The sequence below is a fragment of the Hippoglossus stenolepis genome, chromosome 14, assembly GCF_022539355.2.
Source record: "Hippoglossus stenolepis isolate QCI-W04-F060 chromosome 14, HSTE1.2, whole genome shotgun sequence".
NCBI classification, from domain to species: Eukaryota; Metazoa; Chordata; class Actinopteri; order Pleuronectiformes; family Pleuronectidae; genus Hippoglossus; species Hippoglossus stenolepis.
Window position 1 is genome coordinate 19,702,503 of NC_061496.1, and position 23,330 is coordinate 19,725,832.

At 42.2% G+C, this 23,330-nt stretch overlaps 2 protein-coding genes across 3 annotated transcripts; one reads left to right on the plus strand and one right to left on the minus strand.

The window, feature by feature from the left end:
* The first annotated feature begins 2,078 nt into the window (after positions 1-2,078).
* On the plus strand, positions 2,079-6,227 carry si:dkey-183n20.15 (RING-HC_RNF170 domain-containing protein). The gene is made up of 6 exons (XM_035176301.1): positions 2,079-2,194; positions 2,837-2,948; positions 3,275-3,383; positions 4,162-4,235; positions 4,324-4,434; positions 5,390-6,227. Exons 1-6 carry the CDS (start codon positions 2,166-2,168, stop codon positions 5,735-5,737), a joined length of 783 nt encoding a protein of 260 aa, XP_035032192.1. The 5' UTR covers positions 2,079-2,165; the 3' UTR covers positions 5,738-6,227.
* pfas (phosphoribosylformylglycinamidine synthase) lies at positions 6,220-22,731 on the minus strand. Of its 2 annotated transcripts, none has more exons than XM_035176297.1 (28): positions 22,557-22,731; positions 20,882-21,004; positions 20,584-20,719; positions 19,369-19,474; positions 19,057-19,255; positions 16,669-16,774; positions 16,397-16,537; positions 16,167-16,291; positions 15,250-15,378; positions 13,606-13,743; positions 13,223-13,351; positions 13,049-13,122; positions 12,801-12,957; positions 12,667-12,728; positions 12,342-12,503; positions 11,955-12,191; positions 11,626-11,856; positions 11,225-11,405; positions 11,023-11,106; positions 10,139-10,294; positions 9,703-9,822; positions 9,480-9,625; positions 9,194-9,392; positions 8,777-8,868; positions 8,584-8,698; positions 8,299-8,448; positions 8,003-8,143; positions 6,220-6,806 (listed from the first exon to the last, which is right to left on the minus strand). In XM_035176297.1, exons 2-28 carry the CDS (start codon positions 21,000-21,002, stop codon positions 6,496-6,498), a joined length of 3,948 nt encoding a protein of 1,315 aa, XP_035032188.1. In that variant the 5' UTR covers positions 21,003-21,004; positions 22,557-22,731; the 3' UTR covers positions 6,220-6,495. The 2 variants fall into 2 exon arrangements, with proteins under 2 accessions (XP_035032188.1, XP_035032187.1); XM_035176296.1 differs by having other exon boundaries at positions 9,188-9,392; positions 22,557-22,730.
* Positions 22,732-23,330: the final 599 nt, after the last annotated feature.

Genomic DNA, 23,330 nt, shown 5'->3' on the forward strand with positions numbered 1-23,330 from the left:
AGTCTAGTGAAAGAAAACTTAATGTGGGTAACACAGCTGCATCTCTGGTCTGGACTTAAACATTAAAAAAAGAAAAACTACATTATTCTAACTATGTAAAACAGTTACATTATTTGATGATTGATCATGTTTGAGTTGCACATTAAAGGTGTAGCTAGTAGCTGTGACACCAATTTACTTTACATAACCTAATTATAAGTGCATTCATTTGTAACAGTTATATTTTCACGTTTTAAATGATTGTTAATGTTTTAATCTGTAACAATAAGTAGGATAACAAAAGCTGTAGGTTACAGGCAGTGCAGTAAAATGGTTAGTTAGTAAATTGACTGGCCGTCAGTACAAGTAGATCAAGTTTTGCTTCTTTACGTGAAGGTTTTAACTACAGTGTGCACAGTAACAATAGGTCTATTGTATGATGCTATTTTCAAAAGAAAGAAAGTGTAATCTTTTTTCATGTGTTGGTTAAATGCCCTTAACTGATACATTTATATATAAAAAAGCATTGAACATGCTTTTTCAAGAATGTTTGGTTTGTCACAGTATTGACAAAACAAACATTGTTTGTCTGCCAAGTAATAGCACTGACCCGGCCCACATGAAATCCAAATTGCAGTTGGATCAATATAAAATTTCGCCATCTTAGTAAAGTATACAACCTAACCTCCCCCTATTACCGGCACATAGAGATAATCTTGCCTAGTCAGTTTTGCACGTGTCAGCTTTGGGGTTGTAAGTTGAATACAACTGGAATGTTAATCTCTTTTAGCCCCATTTTAGATGCTATAATGACTAGAAACACAAAGTATTTTTTACAATCAACACTTTTCCCAGATAGCCACTAAAACCATGGCGGCGTGCCAACCCTCCTCTGAGGGTAAATCATTTCTCATTCATCCCCATAAACCTGCTCACGTTATCCCTTTATATATCCCATGTGGCAGCATGAGTAATTGAAAATCACATCCTCCAGTGTGTTTTCAATACTACGGCTTTAGTCATATATAAGATAACAAATTTGCACGTGTCACCTTGAGGAGAGAATATGGAAAATTCCATACTTCCGATGTGTCACGTGCAAATGTGGCCTTGTTACACGTTTAATTTCAATTTGGCTGAGTTCATCACAAGGAATTGTTACATCAGCCTGTGCAGAAACCATGTGATTATTGAGCATATAGTCCTGTGTTTAAAGTAGGTGAGCTCCTCTCTTTACTCAGAGGCCCTGACCCACACTGACTGATGGCTGCTATTTTTAGATGACCTAAACCACGATGACCCCCCCCCCTCTCTGTAGCTCCTATCAGAGGTGAGGTGAAGGGCTTGAATGGACGTTTGCCAAGATATTTCTGCAATTCTGCTGTCATGATGAACTACGTGAAGTTACATCCTCACTCGCTGTCAGATACCACAAGAGAGTTTTAACTGACATTTGCATTTGATACAACAATGCAAATACGACAGAGTTGGAAACTTTGTTGCTGCATTTTGAGTATTTTATTTTACCCAACACCTGACTTTCCACTGATTTAGAAAGAAAACGAGTGGCACAGTGTGAGAATATTTAAGAAACTGTTGCTTAGAGACATCTGCCTGGATCTATGACAAGCCTCCTTTTCTGTTGCTAGGTTTATTAATACAGCTGAAAAGCCCTGGGTGCAGCACAGTGTTAATGTCAGTGACAGCCACATGCATGTCACAACCAATAGTTTATCGTAAGGGAAGAATTATGTGAAGTCGTGTTGTTGGCAGAGTAAACTTTCAGTAAATGATCAACACAGTCAGATGTAACCTACTTAAACACGGAGCGGGACAGATCTTTTCCAGCTTTGATCTTGTGACGAGTCATGTGACCCAGATAGTTTTCCTCTGACCACACCGATGTGAGAAATACATTGTTTTTTAGATCTAAAATACTTTCACTCAAAACAATTCATCACAGTCTGATGAAAAGTTTGTATGTGTGTTCCCTGGTGCACAAAGCACTGCCTCACTGATCTCATTGCACCAATGGTCCCTTTAAGCAGGAAGAGCTGATATTGGAAGGTGTAGTTGATCATTAACAGCCAGACAGTTTATTTTGTTCAGTGATGCAGGCAGGCTGCACTTCACTTCCTTCCAGGAGACAGTGACTCTCTGTCAGCTGCTGCTTCTGTAGTTCAGCTATGCAGCCGTACAACAAATCTCAATCAAGGTGAGTCTCACTTTATGAGTTTGTGTTTTGATCTCATGAAAACCAGAGTTGGCTCCTCTTTTCTGTTTAAAATACTGTAGCTTGAAAACCAAAATCGTTGCTCAATGGCCTGAAGTAATCCAGTAAATGATAAAGTGTAACATAAGATGTTCAGAGTGTTTTTAATGACTAGGATTCCCATAAAATGTGAAGTTTAGAAGAAACAAACAAGAAATATACGAACGGGTGAATCATTTTTTTCTTAAGTATTCATCATCTGATTATGGGTTTCAGTAACTGACTCATAATTTTACAAGATGATATCGGTAATTTATAATATGATGATTGTTGTTTAAGATGCCAAATGAAAATTAATTCCAGCTCAACCTATTTAACTTACTTATATTATTTCTTGCATTAATTCACTTTCCATTTGTAAATTATAAGCCCTGGTGGGTGCAACACGTCCATCAGCTCACAGCAGCATATCTGTGAAAGTGCTGTTTTCAGAGCATCCACATCTGTAATCCCCACACAGAAAAAACCCGCTGAGCACAATCAACCTTATCACCAATCAATAGTTTTGTGTCAGTATCTCCTCATTAGCTGATACCCAGGATCTAAGGTGTGTTTTCATTGTCATCGTGTCATGTCACGTTGCAGATCGAACTGTCTCCTCTCAGACGGTCAAGCAGGTCAGGATCATCCCGGGGCATCCAGGGCTTTGGTCTGCACAGCGGAGCAGTCGGCATCTCCGTGTGTGAGCTGCCACAAGGTGAAAGCTTCACTTACTTACAAACAGTACAAAATGTTATCTTATTTTGAAGGGACTGGAGAAAAACATACAAATACATAGGCAGTGACATCATAATGATAATAATGATAAAGGTCTTGCTGTTTACATAGACCTAGCATAAAGTCACTGCACACGTATTGTGTATCTACTGTACTACACTGGAAATTGTTCAGGATCATCAAAGCTTTTCAGAGATTTGTAGAGCACACAATCGTCAAAATTCTTTATGCGTTTTCATTTTTGCAATTTCCTGCTCCCCGGACTTATCCCCTTATTTTATTCTTTCTTTCCTTTAACCTTTACAGGAATCTGCAGAGTTCTGCTCATCCACAGGTCATCAAGACAGGCACTGCCCTGTGTGCCTGCAGACAGCCAGCTTCCCCGTGCAGACCAACTGTGGCCATTTGTTCTGTGGTACGAGATTACACACACACACACACACACGGTTTGTTCTTTCTTTCATGCACCTGCTCACTCCATCATCTACTGTATGAAAAAGGGATTCATTTATTTTTCATTGATCTTGCTCACCGGTTACCTCCCGTGTTTATGTCTGCTTCATTGGCTGAGGTAGCATCATCTTGCTACAGATGTGTGTCTAAAACATTGATATGAAACCAATCTGTTCGTCTACTTATGTTTCCCAACAATTAGCTTTTCACGTATATTTATACACCAAGAAAGTTGTGAACTTTGCTGTGCTACTTCAGGTGTGAGTGGTCTGTACTGGACTCTTCATGCTACCTTGACAAAATACTTTGAAAGCTTCAAGTCTCCTAGCTGATTTAATCTGTGTAAAGCATTTCAGGATCCTCCAAAACCACTGCAACTGCTATTTCTAATTTTGTTGCAGGTTTGCAAACATAACATGAAAGTCACTTATTGCTTAATTTATTGACTCTGGGTTATGACGATAAACAAAGCAATTTTTATCATAGGGCACACTTATCTTCACCTTTACTGTAGACAGTTACCTCTCCACCTGACCCACTCACCTGTGTTTCACCCAGACACCTCGGCCTGGAACAGTGATCAAACACAGCATCTTCTCTGCATTCTTGTCCTACGGGTGGATTTTATTGGAATTTACCTACAGTGTTAATATGTAAAAGAAGCATTAGATATTAGGTATCATATAGTGTAAATAGTGAAATGTGGATTAAAAGGTTCTGATTTGTGTTTGATTCTCCAGCTCCCTGTCTGATCGCCTACTGGAGACACGGCTCATGGTTGGACGCTATCAGCTGCCCTCTCTGCAGACAGAAGGTACAGAATACATGTTCAAATGTAAACAAAGTCTGAACAGTCAGTTCAGAATGAGAGTGAACATGGAGTTAAAATGTGCCTTTTACAGGTCAGCGCGCTGTGCCATCTATTTAACGAGAGTCGATCAGACCAACAGTCAAAGGAAGTGCTTGGGGAAATCACAGATTACAACAGACGTTATTCTGGAGCTCCACGACGGGTCAGTGCTCCATCCAACCTTCAGACGTGACATCACACAACACACACGTCCCACAAACAGCTCTGTCTTACTGGAAGGAAACAAGTTTTTTATTTGTTACTTCTCTTTCCACAGTAATTCTCCCTCTTCTCCATCCTCCACCTGTCTGGTTGTGTAAAAGTCAAGGTTAAATCTGATTAGATCATAGGAAGGAGGAACTCCTGCTCTGTTGTCCTGTTATAATAGGTTTGGTAACTGGAGTACCACCTACACAACCACAACCATTCACTGTCATAGACAACCACCACCTCCAGACAATAGTGTCTGGTGAACACACGTAGTGCTGACACACCTTGTTACCCAACTGTGGATTTTCTTTCTTTGAAATATTAACGTTACTTATTTCCCACATACATCTCCTTCACATTAATACATACGGTGGCGCTCTTCACTAAAAGGTGATGTTAAAGTGCACTGTAAAGTACGGCAGCTGAATTTTGAGATGACACAGGTTTGGAATAACTCTTTAAAAACCCCAATAAATTCATTTTAAATGAGACCTATTATTCAAATTTTTTAGCATCATAATTTACTTTGTGTTATTACTTGAGGAGTAAAGAAGGTCGGCTGTTCGATCCCAGTCTTCCCCAACTGCATTCCCCAAAGTGCCTTTGGGCAAGATACTCTACCCCGAATTACCCCTCATAGAAAAAGTGCTGCCCATAGATGTACTGTATGAATGCATGTGTGAATGGCAATAAATTGTAATGTAAAACACTTTGAGTGGTCACCAAGACTAGAAAAGCACTATGTAAGTACAGAGCATTTACCATTTCCCTTTACTTTGGGCCTTTCAACTTTGCAGATATAAATTATATAGCTTCTCTTTTAATACTATAGAGTAAAGTCATATGTAACATTTGAATGACCTATAAATTCATTTGGCATGATTTCCTCTTCTTCTGGCCACCGACAGGTAACAGACTACCTGTGTGACGCGCCCCTCCTCCTGCAGTTACTCGCTCGGAGCCTCGGCACCATGGGAAGTCTTGTGTGGCTGTTTTTCTTCAGGGTGGCCCTGTGCTGCGTGGGGACCGTGATGTCCATCTCCTCCCCTCCTCTGGACCCAGTCTCCCCTTCATCAGCGACTCCCCTGGAGTCAGACCCCTCCCTCTGCGGACTGCTTGGGGTGCTGGATGACCTGGTGGTGGTCATCTTGCTCCTCATCTGTATTATCAACATCAACCAGCAAATGGTGTCAGAGAGAGGTGGACACTCAGCGAACACTACGACCTCTCGAGGAGTCATGGGGAATTCGCTGTAGACCGACGCTGCTGTGGAGCTGTTTGACATGAACTTGTGTTGGATTTCATCCTTCTGGCTGTGGATGGTTGTTTAGTGGATGCAGGGATATTAACCAACACTTGATCAACACTTGACTGTAAAAGTCAAGGTGTCAAAATGTGTCTCCAGGCCTGTCTGTCAACTGTTTACAGAGCCTACGTATGAGTGACAGATAGCTAAAATATAATGATTTGTAGTGTGGTGATTCAGCTTTGCTTAAAAAATCTTCATGTACATTAATGCTTAATTTATATTTTTAAAACATTTGTTGTTTTTTTTAGCATTTTAACATAAAAATAACCTGACATAAGGGTTGTTTTTACTCCTCTAACTGGGCAGCAAGTATCCACTCACCTTTTTTCAGCAAGCTGAAGAAAAACATTCATGTCAATACTGGAATAATGACATCTACGAAAATCCTTTATATTGTTTTTTTTAAAAGTGTAAAATAAAGAATATTTATTGTTTTATGTCATGTTTTATGTGTTTATTTTCAGGCTTCACTGGCACATTAGTGAAATATATAGAGAGTTCCTGTGCAATGAAATCGGAATCCAGAGAAGTCTCAAAGTTTAAGTATTACAGCATGTATTGGTAATAATGTAAACAGTCAAAGCAACACAGTAAGTAAAAAAATGAAGAACAATATTGAGTAAGTGAACAAAGGTTCAGTCCACACACACTCAACAGAGACAGTACTATCTAGACAGCAACAGAAATTTAAACAGAGAATTATCATCACTGTGTGTTGCTGCACCAGGCAGCTGCGTTCTTGAACATGCGTAGCCACGGTGAAGGTGTGAGAGACGCTCTGAAGTCCCTCGGGGCCCAGGGCCACTGCCAGCCCAGGGTGCAACGCTCCGGGTGGGGCATCATGGCCAGGTGTCTGCCATCCCTGGAACAGAGCCCTGCGATACCCTGCGGGGAGCCGTTAGGGTTCAGAGGGTACTCTTCAGTGGGACAACCCAGGTCGTCAAGGTAACGCAGCGGGGCATAGCCTCCAGAAATAATCTGGTCACGAGCCTGGGAGCTACGGAATTGCATCAGACCTTTGGAGAGGAAAGCAGTTTGGGGAAAATCAATATAAAACACAGCTGTGGATTACAGAACACACTGACCCTGTGACATGTGAGTCAGCAGATCGAGCCATCATTGCATAAGGTCAACTGTCACCATAATGACTCATATTCCTTCATATCTGTTGTACCTGGCAAAGATCTTAAATTTCACAGTCCCAGAACTCCTTGCAAACAAACTACAGGCAGAGACTTTACTGCAGACAAGCCAAGTGCAGTTATCAGTTCCATGTTGGTCTTTGTTTACCCACTTCAACCAAAGTGTACCGAGTGCTAGTGCTGGTTCAGAGCTGGTTCAACCTGCAAACCTTTTAAGAACCAGTTTGCTTTACCATGGGCCAGAGCTGCCTAAGACTGTCAACCTCTAAGTGTGCCCATGATCCAGCACTTATATTTTATATTAAATTATATATATCCATTCATTCATTAAATTCTTGCTCACTCTCTTCTGTCTCCCTCACATGCGCTGACACACCCACTAGCACAGACTCAGCTGACACCTCTGACCCGCTACAATCTAAACGTTGATGTGTTTGAAATGACTACCACAATATCAACATTGACCACCACATTATGATCTATATCTTTCTTTAATGAGTAAAATCTTTCTTCATAGCTGCACACTCACTTTTATTTGCTTGTTTTGTGATTTGTTCTTTTATGTAGGTTTTCTCTTCCTGTTTCAATGAGCCTCTGGGGGCAGCAGCCAATATTTTGGGGCTTCTGGTGTAGACAGCAGATATCTGGGCCAATACTCGGTTTTCCCATTCATGGTACACTGTCTACAATCTGGCTAGTTTCTTTTTCACATGAGTAAAAGCTTCTCCACACAAAACACAAACAGTGATACTTTTTGGAGATGTGTCAGGTCCAGACAACATTTAGGCTAATTAAAAACCAGATAGCCGATGCATTTCAGTCAATGTGGTGCGGCTCTTTTGCTCTCAACATGGACCGTTTTCTGTGGGAACCAAAACCTGCCCAAACTTGATTAGTCAAACTAGAAATCCTTTCCCTCTTCTGCATATTCACATATATAATCTGTTTATAGACATAACACCAGGTTATACTGGTGGCAGAGAACATGACGCAGCAGTTTTCTAATATTTATGACCAGTTAAGAAGTATGTCAGTACATTATTGAATCTACAGCAGATTCCAGACTGTACCTTCTCCATGTGCAACCCAGACTCCTAGAGCGGATCCCTCCATGCCTCTGAGCCATACGGACGGGGACGCCTGGATCCCAACGCTGACGAAGCGTGACTCAAACCTGCCTGACTTATTATGGGTCAACACCACCTCAGACTCTGGGGTAAAAATGGAAAACAATACAAATTGTGTTAGGCCCGGTAACAGCTGTAAAAATGCTCCTCAGTGATGACAACATTCATTTCTTCACTTACTGTTACAATGTACTACTGCAGTAGTATATCATCATTGCTTTTCATTCTTTTTCTCATACCTGCTCCATCTTTGCCTTCTCCCACCCAGCCCAGCAGGGCCAGCAGCTGGCAGCCATTACACACACCCAGACTCAGCGTGTCGTCCCGCTGCCTGAAGCGATCAAACTCAGCCTTGGCTTTGGGGTTATATGCAACTGTGGCAGCCCAACCTTTCATGAAAGGAGAATGTTGTTACACAGGATGAAATCTGTGTCTCACAGTACTCTGGAGATGTGTGTGTGTGTGTGTGTGTGTGTGTGTGTGTGTGTGTGTGTGTGTGTGTGTGTGTGTGTGTGGTTCTTTACCTTTAGCAGATCCCAGGACGTCTCCGTAGCTGAATCCACCGACAAACACAACAGCTTTGAAACGCTCCAGGGTCAGGGAGCCGGAGCACAGGTCCTGCATTGTGACGTCCCACACCTACACACAAATATAGACATCGCTCCGGTAAACATACAGTGCAGCCAGTTAATGAAGGTGATTGTGTCTTACACCTACCTCAAAGCCGGCCATGTACAGAGAGACAGCCATCTCTCTGTCTCCGTTACTGCCTTCTTCTCTGACCACTGCTACACGAGGCAATGCTGCAGCTGAACCACAACAAAACACAGAGATTTATTATCAATAAAAAAAATTGTCAACGCTAATTTTAATACCTGATAATCACAAAAAATTGCTGTATATAGCTACTCCATGCTCCGATAATCATGTAAATTCTTTATATCTTTCTTTATATTATTAGGAATACCATTGGTCAGACCCAATTTTAGTCTTTATTTAGACTTTAAGACACTAAATGATAAATTGATACAAAAAATAACTAATCCAAGAACTGATCAAGAAGATAGTCCAAGGCCTTTGGAGCCTTGGATAGACTAAATAATAGAGATTATTATCAGTTATGTTTACTCTCACTGAGCTGAGGCGTTTCCGAGGGGTTGAAGGAGAGTTTAAAGTAGGGCTGTGTCCTCTTGGCCAGCCCCGACTCTTCCTGTTCAACACAGAGCTCATTGGACTGCAGTCGCTCAAGCTGGAAACTTGTATCCTCCCACAAAGCTCTGAGGCTGGGGAGCAGCTCTCTCAGCAGCTCCTGTCCGTCCACGCGAACGCTGACCTGGAGATGCAGCAGAGACACAGGAGATGACTCTCATCGCACATGAAGTGAAATGGTTTCAGATACATATCGAGGATGATGTCTCACCACAGCCTCCGGTCCAAAGCCACAGGTTCTGCCGATGCGGAGGCACTGCACGCCTGCATCGCTGAGTCTCTGACTCACTGTTTCTACATTTGTCTGTGACACCTCGAGAACCAAACCCAACTCCTCGCTGAACAGCAGCTCCATGACTGTGTAGACAAAGATGCATGATGTTGTGTTTACTATTTATTATTTGTAGTTTACAGGGATAAACAAACTCACGTACCTCCAGTTCCTCCAGACGACAACTCAACATCAATTCCACGGTTTCCAGCAAATGCCATCTCCAGCAAACAGGAGATGAGGCCTCCGTCACTGATGTCATGTCCCGCACTCAGCAGATGATCTGAAAGAAAAAAATAATCTTCATGACTGTTTTCTCTGCAATTTTTTACTTCACACTTTATAACAACTTACTTAAAATTCACTTAAGATTGAACATCTGATGTACTTACCTTCTGAAAAATAAAAAAAATACAACCTAAAAAGGCAGATAATACACAGTAAACCCACTAGGTGGCAGTGTTCATTCAGCACTAAAAGGCTTATTGACTAGCGTATGAAAATAAAGCAAAGAGCTCTCACAGACGGAATTAATGGTACACAAGGCCACACTTTTTCTTCTTCAATGGTGGATTGTACTTTGCTGACTGCAGACTGACCATGTATGAGAGTCTGAGTGGTGCTGAAGCAGGAAGTCAACAATGCTGGATGGTCCAGGTCAGGGGAGCAATCTCCCAGCTGGCTGTAGCACTGAGCCAGGGCAGAGCCTCCCAGACGATGATGGCCTGGACTGAGAGGAACCCACAACAACACGCCTGCAGACAGAGGACGAAGGGTCAGAGGTCATCTGTTAGTCAGGTGTGTGTTAGAGCAGTGGTTCTTGACCTCTTCAAGTCACAACCACCAGTATGATCAGTCTGGTGCAATTTTATTGTTCATTATTTTTGTTTTATCCAAGCACTAAATCAGACGCTCAGTCACACTTGGTAAAATCCATTTTAAAGCACATGATGTTACTGTTACATTAATTTAAAAGTTATTCAAAGAAATATAATTAAATTTAAACATATTATATAACTTTTTCTCAAAAATCATCTGGTGACCTCCATCAATCATCCAGCGACCCCCAGGATGAGAATCATTGTGTAGAGCAGCAGTTATGCTTGATGGATTGGTAAATGCACACTACCAACTGTTATGTCAACATGACACTTTTCCTTTTATACTTGTGCTTGTGGTGCGGCAACTCGATACAGTCTTCTACACAACAGCCGCAGAGAAAAATATAATACCCCCAGAAAAAGGCAAAGAAGACAAACTAGCAAAACAGTTTTAGTTATATAAACTACATATTTAGGCTTTAGAGAGAGAGAGAGCACTGGATTATCAGATCATTTCAAATTCTGTATTCTGTGTTCCATTGTTCCATGTTCGGCCTTCTGTTTAAACTAAAACTCTGGCAACAAGACATGTGCTTTTTGAATTTTCATTTTGTTTAAATCGTTCATGCACACATATTTTTGTTTCTGTGTGTGTGTCTTGCCTGTGCCATCTGGATCCTCCAGATCGGGCGTCACAGTGGCCGTGATGTCAGGACAAACCGCATATGCCGAGATAACCAGAGCACCTGAAACGAAACCAAGTTTAAGTGAAAACACACTTCTACCCACACACACACACACACACACACACACACAAATACAGACACACTTCTATATACACAAACACACACACAGTGAGAGTACCTGGAGCTTTGACTGTCTCCTTCCCAACTCTAGCCGCCATACTCAGAGAGTCTTTGCCGCCATCGATGGCCACTCCCAGCTGACCCATGACCTCACACATGGCTTTGCAGGCCTCCCACAAACAAGCTCCTTCCCCGGGCAGCTTGGCAGCCCACATCCAGTTACCACTACACTTCACATCCTGAAGACACAAGTCCAGGACATTTATTTGGTAAAAATGTTGAAGTCATTGGATATTTGTCGCACTTCTTACATAATCTACATTATTTTATAAAGTGCGGATAATATGATGTATTTTTGTATTATTTTTTATGCAGGGCATACTTCATGAATTTCCACTGTTTGGGTTTTGACTGAAACAGATTCCTTGACTCTTCCCATGCCCTCCATTTTCTGCTCACCTTCAGCGCCGTGACTCTAGCAAACACCAGATTGGTCAGAGCTTCTCCCACAGCCATACGAGCCCCTGCTGCAGGACACACCAGCCCTTTAATGGGCTGCTCCCCGATGGCTGTCGCCGCTCCCTCTATGCCAAACGGTGACAGAGCAACAACAGCCACGTCAGCCAGTGGCGTGTGAAGAGGCCCGACACACTGTTGCTGAGCAACCAACCCAGTCACAGACCGGTCCACCTGAGAGAGGGACAGAGTGAAAATGAGAAAAGCCACATGTTGTCTGCACAAATTTACTTCTGAAGAGACAGAGAGTGAGATGGGGATGTAACACACACCTTGTTGGTCAGGTAGCGCTTGGATGCCACAGCAGGCAAACGCAGAACTCTGTCCAGAGCATCCCTGACTGTCAGCCCAGCAGGAAGAGCCAGTGGCTTGTGGGTTGGGGTCAGACGCTCCATCTTAAAATCCTTCTGAGGCATTTTCCCCAGAACCCACTCCAGCTGCAGGTCGACAGGACAGCGCCCTCTGTCTGCCTGATCACTATTACCGCTCTCATCATCCACCAGGACAATCTGTGGGAGAGATCAAGACAGAAATAAATTATGCTGATCTGGAAACTCACTAAATATAAAACATAAGGTTTTACAGCCAAGTAACCACTGATCATTAAAGCTGATATATTGGGACACAATGTGTATTAATGGAATTGATCTAAAACATGCCTTGCCATCTCCAGTGATGTTTCCCACAAAGTCAATGGGACACTTCTCCCTCTGACACACCCTCTCAACAAAAGACTTGTCTGTAGGGCGGAGCAGCAGAGCATTGCTCTCCTGATACTCTGCTCCCCACAGCTCCAACACACTCAGTGTGGGGTCACCTTTCTATACAGCAGCAAGGGAAGAGGACAAAAAGAAGAGTGAAATAAACTGAGAAACAGCAGAATGTGTACTTGTGGATCTTAGGCTGTAGTTCTGTAAATTTCTGTGCCAGTAAAATGTCCAAACCCAATTTACATGTTTGCAGATGTGTTCATGTTCTGATTACCTTGAATCTGCTGCAGTAGATCACAGCTCCAGCTGGCTCACTGAGCTCCTTCAGTACATTACCTAAAGATGAGAACATGTCTCAATACCTCATCTTTTGTATTAACGCTGAAATAACAGTCTCATGTTTCGTACCGTTTCCTCCCGCCCCCTGATCATGTATACTGCAGATTGGATTCCCACTGCTTCTTTCCAGACAGGCTCTGAGAGCTCGATTCATCTTCTGCTCCATCTCAGCGTCTCCCCTCTGCACTGCACCCAGATCCCTGTCGCTGGAGTTGTCCCCTTGCACCTACAAACCAAAATATGAATAAATACACTGAGCTGTCCACACCAGATGGGTTCACTGACAGTCTGGTTGTGATTTAATATGGTGCCCATACTTGTACAGAGGAGGCCGCTCCTCCACCCACTCCTATCCTGTACACCGGCCCTCCGATCTTCACCACTTCCATTCCTGTTGGATCAGAGCAGCAGAGAGAAGGTGTAGGTTATTGATGTAAATACAGACACTGCATTAATTCAACAAATGTTTCCACATTGTGTTAAAATTGTACCGGTCTCTGCCCCTTCTTTCTTTACATCTGAATCTTCGATAGAACCGAGACCACCACTGAACATGATTGGCTTAATCCACTCTCGCCGCTCGCCGTTAGCCAGCCGCATCCCAAAGGAGCGGGCAAAACCTAGAAAGGGAGTCATAATAAAGAGAGTACGATGAAACAGTAGACTGAAGAAAAAATGATACAATATTCATAGCTGATTGTTTAACTATAGAGTAACACACATTGCTTGTGGTTCTGAAAACTAATTTTACAATAGTGAACATATTATGGTTGCTTTGGTATTTTGTGTCGATCAGTTCTGTCACGTGTTTTGATTCCAGTAAAGAATGAACTGTAAATTAATTCTTCAGTATATCTCGAGCAGGTTTTCCTACCTGACAGGACAGGTTCTCCAAACTTGTTGCCATAGTCTGACGCTCCGTCACTGGCCTCGATGGCCACCTGCAGCGGAGAGGCGAAGCTTGAGGGATAATCCCAGCTCTCTCCTTCAGACTCCCAGGGGAGAACGTAACCTGAGGAGGACGACAGTCAGAGAATAATAATTATTATTATTTTAATAAAACACTGATCATGCTCTGGATACCTGTCCAGGGTGTACCCCACCTCTGGGATTGGCTCGGGTCCCCCCACCCCCTGCGATCCTCAAAGGATAAGCAGCATAGATGATGTATGGAAGGACTTTCCAAGGTTTTCTGTGTCTCCGTTATATCACTTCATTAGTTTAAGTGAGGCTCAGGGATATTTTTTCTATTCATAGGTCCCCTGGGTCACATCATTAGTAGACATGATGTCTCTTCATCGTTCTGCTGATGACACACAGATGTACCTTACTATCAGGCACAAAAGCCATTGGCATGATAAACGACTACTGACACGTATAATATGTCCCATCTCTCAATCAAAACAATAACAAATTACCTAGATTGATGACGTTGTGATGCAACGTCAGTGTCTTGCCCAAGGACACTTTGACATGCAGACTGGACGAGCTGAGAATTGAACAACGGACCTTTCAATTATTGGACAGGCCACTCTACCTACTGAGCCACAGCCGCCAATTTGTTAGCAGGATTACACAGAAACTACTGAACCGATATCCACCAAACTTAGTGGATGGATAGGACCCATTACTTTTAGGTATGAATGCTGATTAAGGTGCGAATACAGGATATATTTTTTAAACTTTTGTTAACTATGTTTTATGAGAAATAAATAATTTAGGTTCAGACCACTTCATTTATTTCATTTATATTTCTACAATAACAACTAGACAATCATGTGTAGGATCGGTCAGCGCTGGTGGAGGTATGCGCTGTACCGTGTCTCTGTCTAGTTTCATAATTTGCTGATTTTACTTTTCTGCATTCTGCAAGCACTTTAAAAAAAAAAAAAAAAAAAGCAAGTGGGTGTGGCCGCACACATCTTCGCTTTACTTTGAGCGACACTTATTAAACCCATGGATGACATCTTGTTCTGTCTCCTGAACATACACACTGAGTTTCTTTCACATCTGATGAAGAGGAGACAGATGATGGAACTTAACGACTGACTGAACGATAAATGAAACACTGTCATGATGAAGTACATGTGTGTGTTTGGTCTTTACAGAATTCTAGCAGCTGAAGTGACTTTGTTGGGATTTCTCTTTGCTGCTGGTGGATTTCATTTATATTGGCTGAGCTGTTTCCTTCTATTCAGGGAATTAGAGAAGTCAGAACCTGCTTATAATTACACATGTTGCTCTCCAGCTTTGATATGAACAGCTACACCACACATACGCACACAAAATAGATACATTATGCTCATCAGCTCTTACAATGTCATTTTACAGTAGCATTAAAAATGTTTTATTATTTTGCTGGCCATCATCCCTCTTATATATATATATATATATATATATATATATATTAATGTAGCACTGCATATACTATAGACTGCATGCAGTGCGTGTGTAGCATCCGTCTGAGAACATTTCGAGTTAATATTACTCTTGAAAGTGAAGCAACTCTTAGTCTTACCTGGTATGTGCAGATTGCCGAAGCAGTATCCTGCAGTGCCCGCGATGACGTGCCCTCCTCGTCCAGCAGCCTGCACGTCTCTGATACGACCTCCTGTCCCTGTGGTGGCGCCACTGAACGGTGCTACACCTATATGTCAGAGGAAGTGGAACATTATTATAGTGAGTACAACACGTGAGGAAAAAAGACACTTAAGGGTATTTTCACACCTGAAAGTCTGGACCATGGTACAAGTCATGTCTTTATTACATTGCAAAAATTGAATCTGGTTTGGTTTCACATTGTTATTTGGGGAGCAGACTAAAGAATTTAGTTTGACATCCAAACGTCCTGTCATGATCACCTATGTGGGCTGTCTCCCTATACTTGTCATTGATTGGTTTCGAGGTGGCTGTGTTGTCAATTCAGTGATCTTTTTTTAATAAACTGCCTTAAAAAAAGTAGTCTTTCTGTTGGAATGGAGACAATGAATTAACTGGTTCACATCATTAGTTTCATTACCACTCTAATATCATTATGGTATTACTACCAGCAAAATGAACGTCCTTGTTATTCAAACATTATATCGTCATAAGTGAAGACTACAAGCAATCCTGCGAGCCGCTTCCACTTATTTTTCTTCTTCTTCTATTGTTTAATGTCTCAACTTACGGCAATTGGTCTGACAGTCTAAACTATTCAAATACATGTTTCCACATTACAAATGAACCAAACCATGTTTCAGTTTGATCCGGCCTAAAACCACCTCTTTTGGTCTGACTAACTTTTGGTCCATTGCTTCGAACCGTGGTCTGAGGCACCTTTCACACCTGGTAATTTGGTTCTGACCAAACTGAAAAGTCCAAAGGTCTGGAACAAACAAGGTAGGTGTGAAAGTGCCCTTATATAGCAGGTAAGAATAATTTTTTTGTCCAGACCTGTTGGGAAGTTGTGTGTCTCTGCGGTGAAGATGACATGCCGTAGTGAGGGCCGTGTCTCATAGGAGCTGGCCTGGGATGGGTCTTTTGGGTAAACGCACTCCAGTTCCATGCCTTTGATACCACTGGAGATACACACACACACACACACACACACATACACATTTAGACAGTGTGAAATGCACACACACACACACCATCTGTGGTTGCTGTGCAGCTTTCACTGCTACCTGCTGTTGTCGCAGAACTTGATGACGTTGTTCTGATTGCTGTGCTGCTGGGTGTCCATTATGAGACTGAAAAGAGTCTCCTTCTGCTCCTGCCCATCAATCAACATCCGTCCCCGGAAAAACCAGTGACGACTGTGTTCACTGGGACACCGCGGGGCAAAGAAATCATTATTGAACAAGAACACCACAGAATGAAAACTACAGAGCCGACCAACATGCATGCAACACAAAGCTATCCTGCTAATCTGCTCACTGCAGACAACAAACCCCACCTGTTGGACTGGGCCAGGTCAAAACACTCCACGCTGGTGGGGTTCCTTTGAATCCTCTGGAACATGGATGTGTAGAAGTCCAGATCCCAGGAGTCAAAGGCCAGACCTGCATTAAGCACAACATACACATGACATTTTAAAGAAAAACAAAAACATGTAGAATGTTTTCTTATGACAGCAATGGAGACGACAACTCACACAGAGGTCAGCACTCATGACGCAAAATGAATCAGTCAACACAAACACACTCACAGTTATTTATATCCTCTACAAACTTCTAGGGAAAAGAAACCCAATAAATAAACAATACTGAACTTTTACAGACACTGGCATCGCTGAGGAATTATTACTTAAAGTATGAGCTGCTTTAAAATGATCATAACAGTTTGTGTCCTTTCTAAAATAAAGACACCATGTTTAACTCGGAGGGGGAAGCAAAACAGGGAAAGCTAAATTGATCCTTACAGACAATTAGGATGCTACAGAATAAATAAGTCTCACACAGGCCATTTTTAATTATGTCCTCTATTCACCAGTTGAGCCTGAGTGAACCCATTAACTATGAAGGGAAATTATTCTCATCCATTTGAGCGGCTTGGGAATATTAATGAGGCTTGGTTGGGGTGAATTAACAGTGTATTAAAATAAGCGTGCACGTCGCATTCTGTCGCCATGGGCAGCGTCAGTCTGAACCATAGACTGTATATAAGGAAGCATCTTGATCGCCACCTAGTGGTGCAGTACAGGTCATAAATCATGCTTCCTTCAGGTTAATAGATGGAAGATAGAATGGAAATTCAAAGTACAAGTCAAATACATTTTTCTCAAAGATGGTTTCTGTTATTTTAGGTAGTTCGTATCCGACTGATTCGAGTGTCCACTTTCCTGGTAAGTTTGATTTTAAATAGTTATTTGATGCTAAAAAAGCAGATTGAAACATCTTGATTGACAGCTGACAGTGTATAGGCGATACCTTGCTACCACGCCTCCGTTCCCGATCGCTACTGCAAAGACTCTGGCTTCAAATGGCGTCAGAAGCACAGTATGTTTTTGGTTAATTTCTGGATAGTGGGAGGAAGTAGAAACTTCTCATCCATCTTTATAAACAGTCTATGGTTTCAACATGTTTATACAAAGTAATCTGTCCTGAGAGGCCGTGGTTTACTTTTGGGCCTTGGTGGAGGTATATACTCTACTGAGAACCATTATAGTCTCTTTTTAGGTTTCATTTGCTTTCACTTAAAGATATTTAGTATGCATAAATTCCACTCTGTTAGTGCTTTCTATGCAGGTTAATTGTGGGCATCTGCTCACCAACTCAAACCTGTAGGGAAAAAACATCACAAGGCTTTTTTTTGTTTATAGTTCCTCTGTTAGAAACCTGTCATGCTTGAGCGACTTGGATTGCGCTCCAGGCTTGTTTCAACAAGGAACTGGAAGTCTCCCCACATGGTCTTGGCCCACCTTTCTCCCCTGGGTCCCCACACTGTTACTTTCTGGCTTATACTGGGAGGCTGGAAAGGATGAGCTGCTCCCAAGACGCAGGCTGTGGCTAATATAACACGTGGGATCGCATTTCTCCTGGCTGGGGCCCTATAGACTGGCAAGGGTATACTGGGTCATCCATGCATTCCCAGCTTCTCCGCTAATGTTGTACCCTGAATGTCAGTGGCCCTCGTGGGAACATTGTTCCCAGTAGCCCCCCACCTCTCTCCTCTTTCTCTCTGTCTGTCTGCTGTTTATGCGTGTAGCGTGATGCAAGAGTGGACACTTAATCAGGATCAGGAAAATTAAACCCATATTGCAAATAAGGGAACATAAAAGTATGGGATGCAGCATTTGATAATTTATATTTATATAAAACATGATGAGATGTCTTAAAAAATCAGGTGGGGAGAGGGGGAGTGGGGGAGCTGGGCCTGGTCTAGTATCTTCTGAAGGAGAATACACCAAAACATCTGCCTGTGTGGAGGGCTGTTTAGTGACAGGTGGGGTAAGGGCAGGCTGGTAAGCATCCCATAGATGCACAAGTTTACGTTACACATTTCATTAAGACCCCAAGGAACCATATCAACTTGTGGTAAAATGGGCATGCTATGTCCCCTTTAACACACACACCCAACACGTGTAAGATAATGAGCAGCAGCATCACTGTCCTGTGACTTTAACGAGCTAAGTAATAATGTCATGCATCATGGGACATTATTACCTCCACCAGCACACACACAGTGTACTCACAGATAGCTGCAAGACTGAAAAGAGGCATAAAGAAAGAGAGAGGTAAGTGTGCATTAAGTACTCATTTGTACTGTTAGAGCAGTTAGAGCAGAGATGGAGAAAGGCCGAGTCTGAAATATCTGCAAAGAGAAACTGTGAAGACAGTCTCACCCAGATCATCGTTTGCCGTCTCTAAAGCTGCACGCCCCTTCCCCAGGATGTCCACCTCAAACACCGGCTGTGGTTTGGTGTCCACGGTGAAGGAGGTGATGGGATGTTGGTAGATACACTCTGTCATACTGTCGTACAGACACTCAATCAGCTTCTTCAGATCTCCATTGAGATCGGTCACACTCTCCTCCTTTCTGGGCTGAAGGGAAGAGAGACATGAAAACATGAAGAGACAATTCAATCCTGAATCAATGCTACAAAATCAGTTTACTGTGAGTATGCGTGTGCGTGTGCGTGTGCGTGTGTTCAAACCTTGATTAGAAACCTGCGCGACAGCTCGACTCGTGTGACATTAGGAAGGCCGGCGCTCTGGCAGATGGACACAGCGTTAGTGGACCAGGCAGTGGAGAAGTTCAACCTGAAGATCAAAACAGCAGCGATAGCAATAAAATCTGATTAAAAACACTTTCTTTGGCTTTGATATCTTCCTTTCTGCTCTGGTGCTGTGATCTTCAAATGTCATGGGTTCAAAAGTAAATGGTTCTTCAAGTTATTTCTCTTAATGGAATTCCTCAGAATATATATAATGTTTATCAGACAGATTAAGCTGATAAGATTTCTACATAATCTTGCAGTTGACAATGCAAGCATTCCCTTACTTCCTTTTGTATTATGGTAGTAGATGCTATAAGCCACTGTAGATAATCGTACATGTCCTGGCCAGTATGCACAGACATGCAAAGACTGACAGTTGGTGCTGCTGGAATGTAGACTATAGTTGTCTAGCGATACATGATGTTTAATCATTTTGCAGATCGGATTGGTATATCCCTACATATTCTTATCTTTTTCTTTTCAGGGTCTCCGGGGGCTTCACATCTCCATGACAATTAGTAGAAATATTCACAAGTAGCTCAGTATTAATATTAATGCTTTATGACCTCAACTATATTGACCATTACTAAAAATATGAACTATAGTAATGTCCAGATTGTTATGGTATTTACAGAGCACATGTACGATCCTCAGAGGATAGACCTTCAAGGTTTTGGACACATTGAGCTTTTCCTATATTACCAATCTCACGTGGAACTCAACATTTTTAGTCCCTCTAATAATACGACCTTATGAACAGAAAATTCTGTGCAGGGATAGGAGGTTGTTTTATTTGATGGTACTGAAAATTGTAGCCTCCAGGGGTCACTAGTGAGGCTTCAAACTTGATCAAATTAATGCCAAAGCCTCCTCCAGTGTTTTGAGCCAACTAACAAAAAAACGTTTTCTAAAATCCAAAATCATACTGTTACAGAGCAAACCACATCCACTGATGCAGACATGTAAAAACTTGGGAGTATTAACATAAGAATGAACATTTGCGGTCAACATATAGAAACCTGACATCAGTATGTGAGAGTATTTTCATGTACGTCTCCGCTCATATGTTTTAAAATGTGTGCAGGACAAAACCAGAGCCACAGCTTGTAGCACAGGTCATTTATTGATCACACTGTGTGGGTGCAGCAGTACCTGGGTCCAATCTCCACCAGTTTCTCGCCGCTGCCCTCTGTGAGGTTTGGCTTCTCTGACAGAGGCTCTGACTGCAGGGGAGGACGAAACAACCAGAGGAGAACGTCCTTCTGCTCTGTGCTGAGACTCTCGCAGCCTGCAGCAGGAAGCAGGGAGACAGAGGGGCAGAGGTGGAAAACACAGCAAAGGGTAAATGGAAAGAGAAAAAGCTCAAAGCCCAACATTAAAGTATATGTCCAGCATTTGATCAACTGCTTTTCTGTCCACGGCCTTAAACCATGAGCTGCTACAGACTCACCTGTCAGCTCCACGTTGTAGCACAGCTCGGTGGTGATTGACAGTTGCGGGTAGAGCTTTGCCGCCCGCTGTAAGGCCCGCCCCTTTACAGCCTCGTTACTGTAGAACTGCACCACAGCCATGACTGATGGAGCGAGGGAAAAAATAAATTCACCTCCATTAATTAAATCAATCACCAACGTCACAGAAAAAAAGATTGTCAGCATCTTGTGTCGATGACATTGATTCACTCTGTCTTACTGAGTGCATATTCTAAACTAAAGGAAGGAATCACACAGGTCAGTAAGGTCTCAATGTGGTCAAACCATGAAGGTCACGTCAAACAACTAAGTGATAGACAATTAATTACTCGCAATTTATCTGCAGACAGGATTTACTTTTCAAAATAAAGGGTCTACATGGTTGGGAAAAAACAACCAAGAGTTCAGCAGTCTTTGAATCAAGTTACATCATATTTAATCAAAGCAAACTCAATATTTTTGATCAGAACACCACAATTTACATATATTTGAACCTAGTTAACCTATATTTTAACTATCACTGGACCAAAAGTTATCTCAAGATAAAATGTTCACCTGGGTAATACCTCCTCACTGTGCTTACACAATATACAAGCAATATATTGATAGATGGGACGTTTGTTATATTTCTATTGATTAAAATTATATTGCGATACTTATTGATATTTTTTTATTGCCCAGTTGTACACAATTAATCTGCAAACATAATTTATTTTTCCTTTACGTTGGTGGAAAACCAACCTAATCCCATATCTGTGAAGGTTCTCATTGCATCTTGAAAAATTGTACATGTGTTCAAAGGCAACTGGACTTGCTTTGTGTTTCTTGAAGAAATACAAGAGGGTTTTTCAGTTCTGAAATGAAGAAGCCTCTTGGATGCCATGTACAGCTGCTGAAGACAAACTACCCTCAATGTGTCTTTTGTCTCAGAAGAAGTAAAATATCATCACTGAACTAAGTTACATCATATTTAGTCTGAGCGATCACTGTAGTTTACATTTGTGTTTTCATTCAGGACTTGGCAACCAACAACCAGAGTAACATAAATTCATATTTTTACTGCGACCATGTGATGTTTAAATCAGCATAATAATAAAAGAATGTGTCTATCACAACTCTCTCACTCACACACACACACACACACACACACAAAATCAGCCTCCTGATAATTGGCTCATTGATTGTGTGCATGTTGGAGGTCACACATTGCATGGTCAGGAGCTTTCTGTTAGTTCCTAACCACACACACACACACACCAACAACCCACACACACACACACACAACGAACAACACGCGCGCACGCGCACACACACACACACACACACACACACACACACACACACACACACACACACACACACAATAATCAATGTCTACAGTAACAATGTGGTTGATACAGAGGACCCGTCTTCTAAATATGAACCAGGCAGTCACGTGGTTCATATTTAGAAGACGGGTCCTCTACATCAACTTGAAAAAACGAGTCCCTCTGACTTTGACAGGATGTTAACACGGTGTTGTTCCGCTGACTCGACTTGTTGGTGGAAGTTAAAACGTGAAAAGTTAGCTCTGGAGTTAGCCGAGAGCTAGTGAGTAAAGTTAGCAAAGTTAGCTTTAGCTTCAGCCTCTGTGACTGTGAAGAGTGTGTGTCTCACCTCCGGAGTCCTGGAGAAACGTCTGCTGCTCTTCAGTGAAGGAATGAACCAGAGGAGGAGGAGGAGGAGGAGGAGGAAGAGGTGGTGGTCGGTGCAGGTCTGTGGCCCAGGACAACCCAGAAGAGGATGAGGACCTCTACTCCCGCGTGTGCCTTCAAAGCTCTGCGCATGCGCGACAGTCTGCTGCTCACTGAGCAAAATCTCATGACTAAAAGTATGTTGTTGTGAGGGGGGGTCACTGTCCTCATCACACACTGAGCAAGTTTATCATTGGTATAATTTATAATGTATATTCCTTAGTGAAGACCTCAAACATGTATTTAATCAACTTGATTGTTTTTAGAGTCAGTAAAGTGTTGCTACATTTAAATCAGCCAAGTGTGATCAACTAAAACTACCAGCCTTTGGTTGTTATGCTCTGCCAATCAGTGCAACTTCAAACTGTGTCTCAGTTCAGGGGCTGTGTCCTTTGGAGGCTGAGTTTGAAGACCGAGAGACGAGACCAGACTGTCCCATCTCAAAGGCTCCTTTAAAGGTCCAGTGTGTAAGATTTAGGTGAAAGGAATATATTGGCAGAAATTGAATATAAAATAATCCTACTGATGATTTCACTTGTGTGTTTCATCTAACTTGTACGAATTGTTGTTTTCTTTAAACAAGAATGGTAAGGTCCCAAAAACATGGGAGGAATAATACAAAGTTTCGTATTTGTTTACCATGACTTTATTCCGGAACTTGTGTTGAAGACTATGATACAACACCAAAATCTTCAAA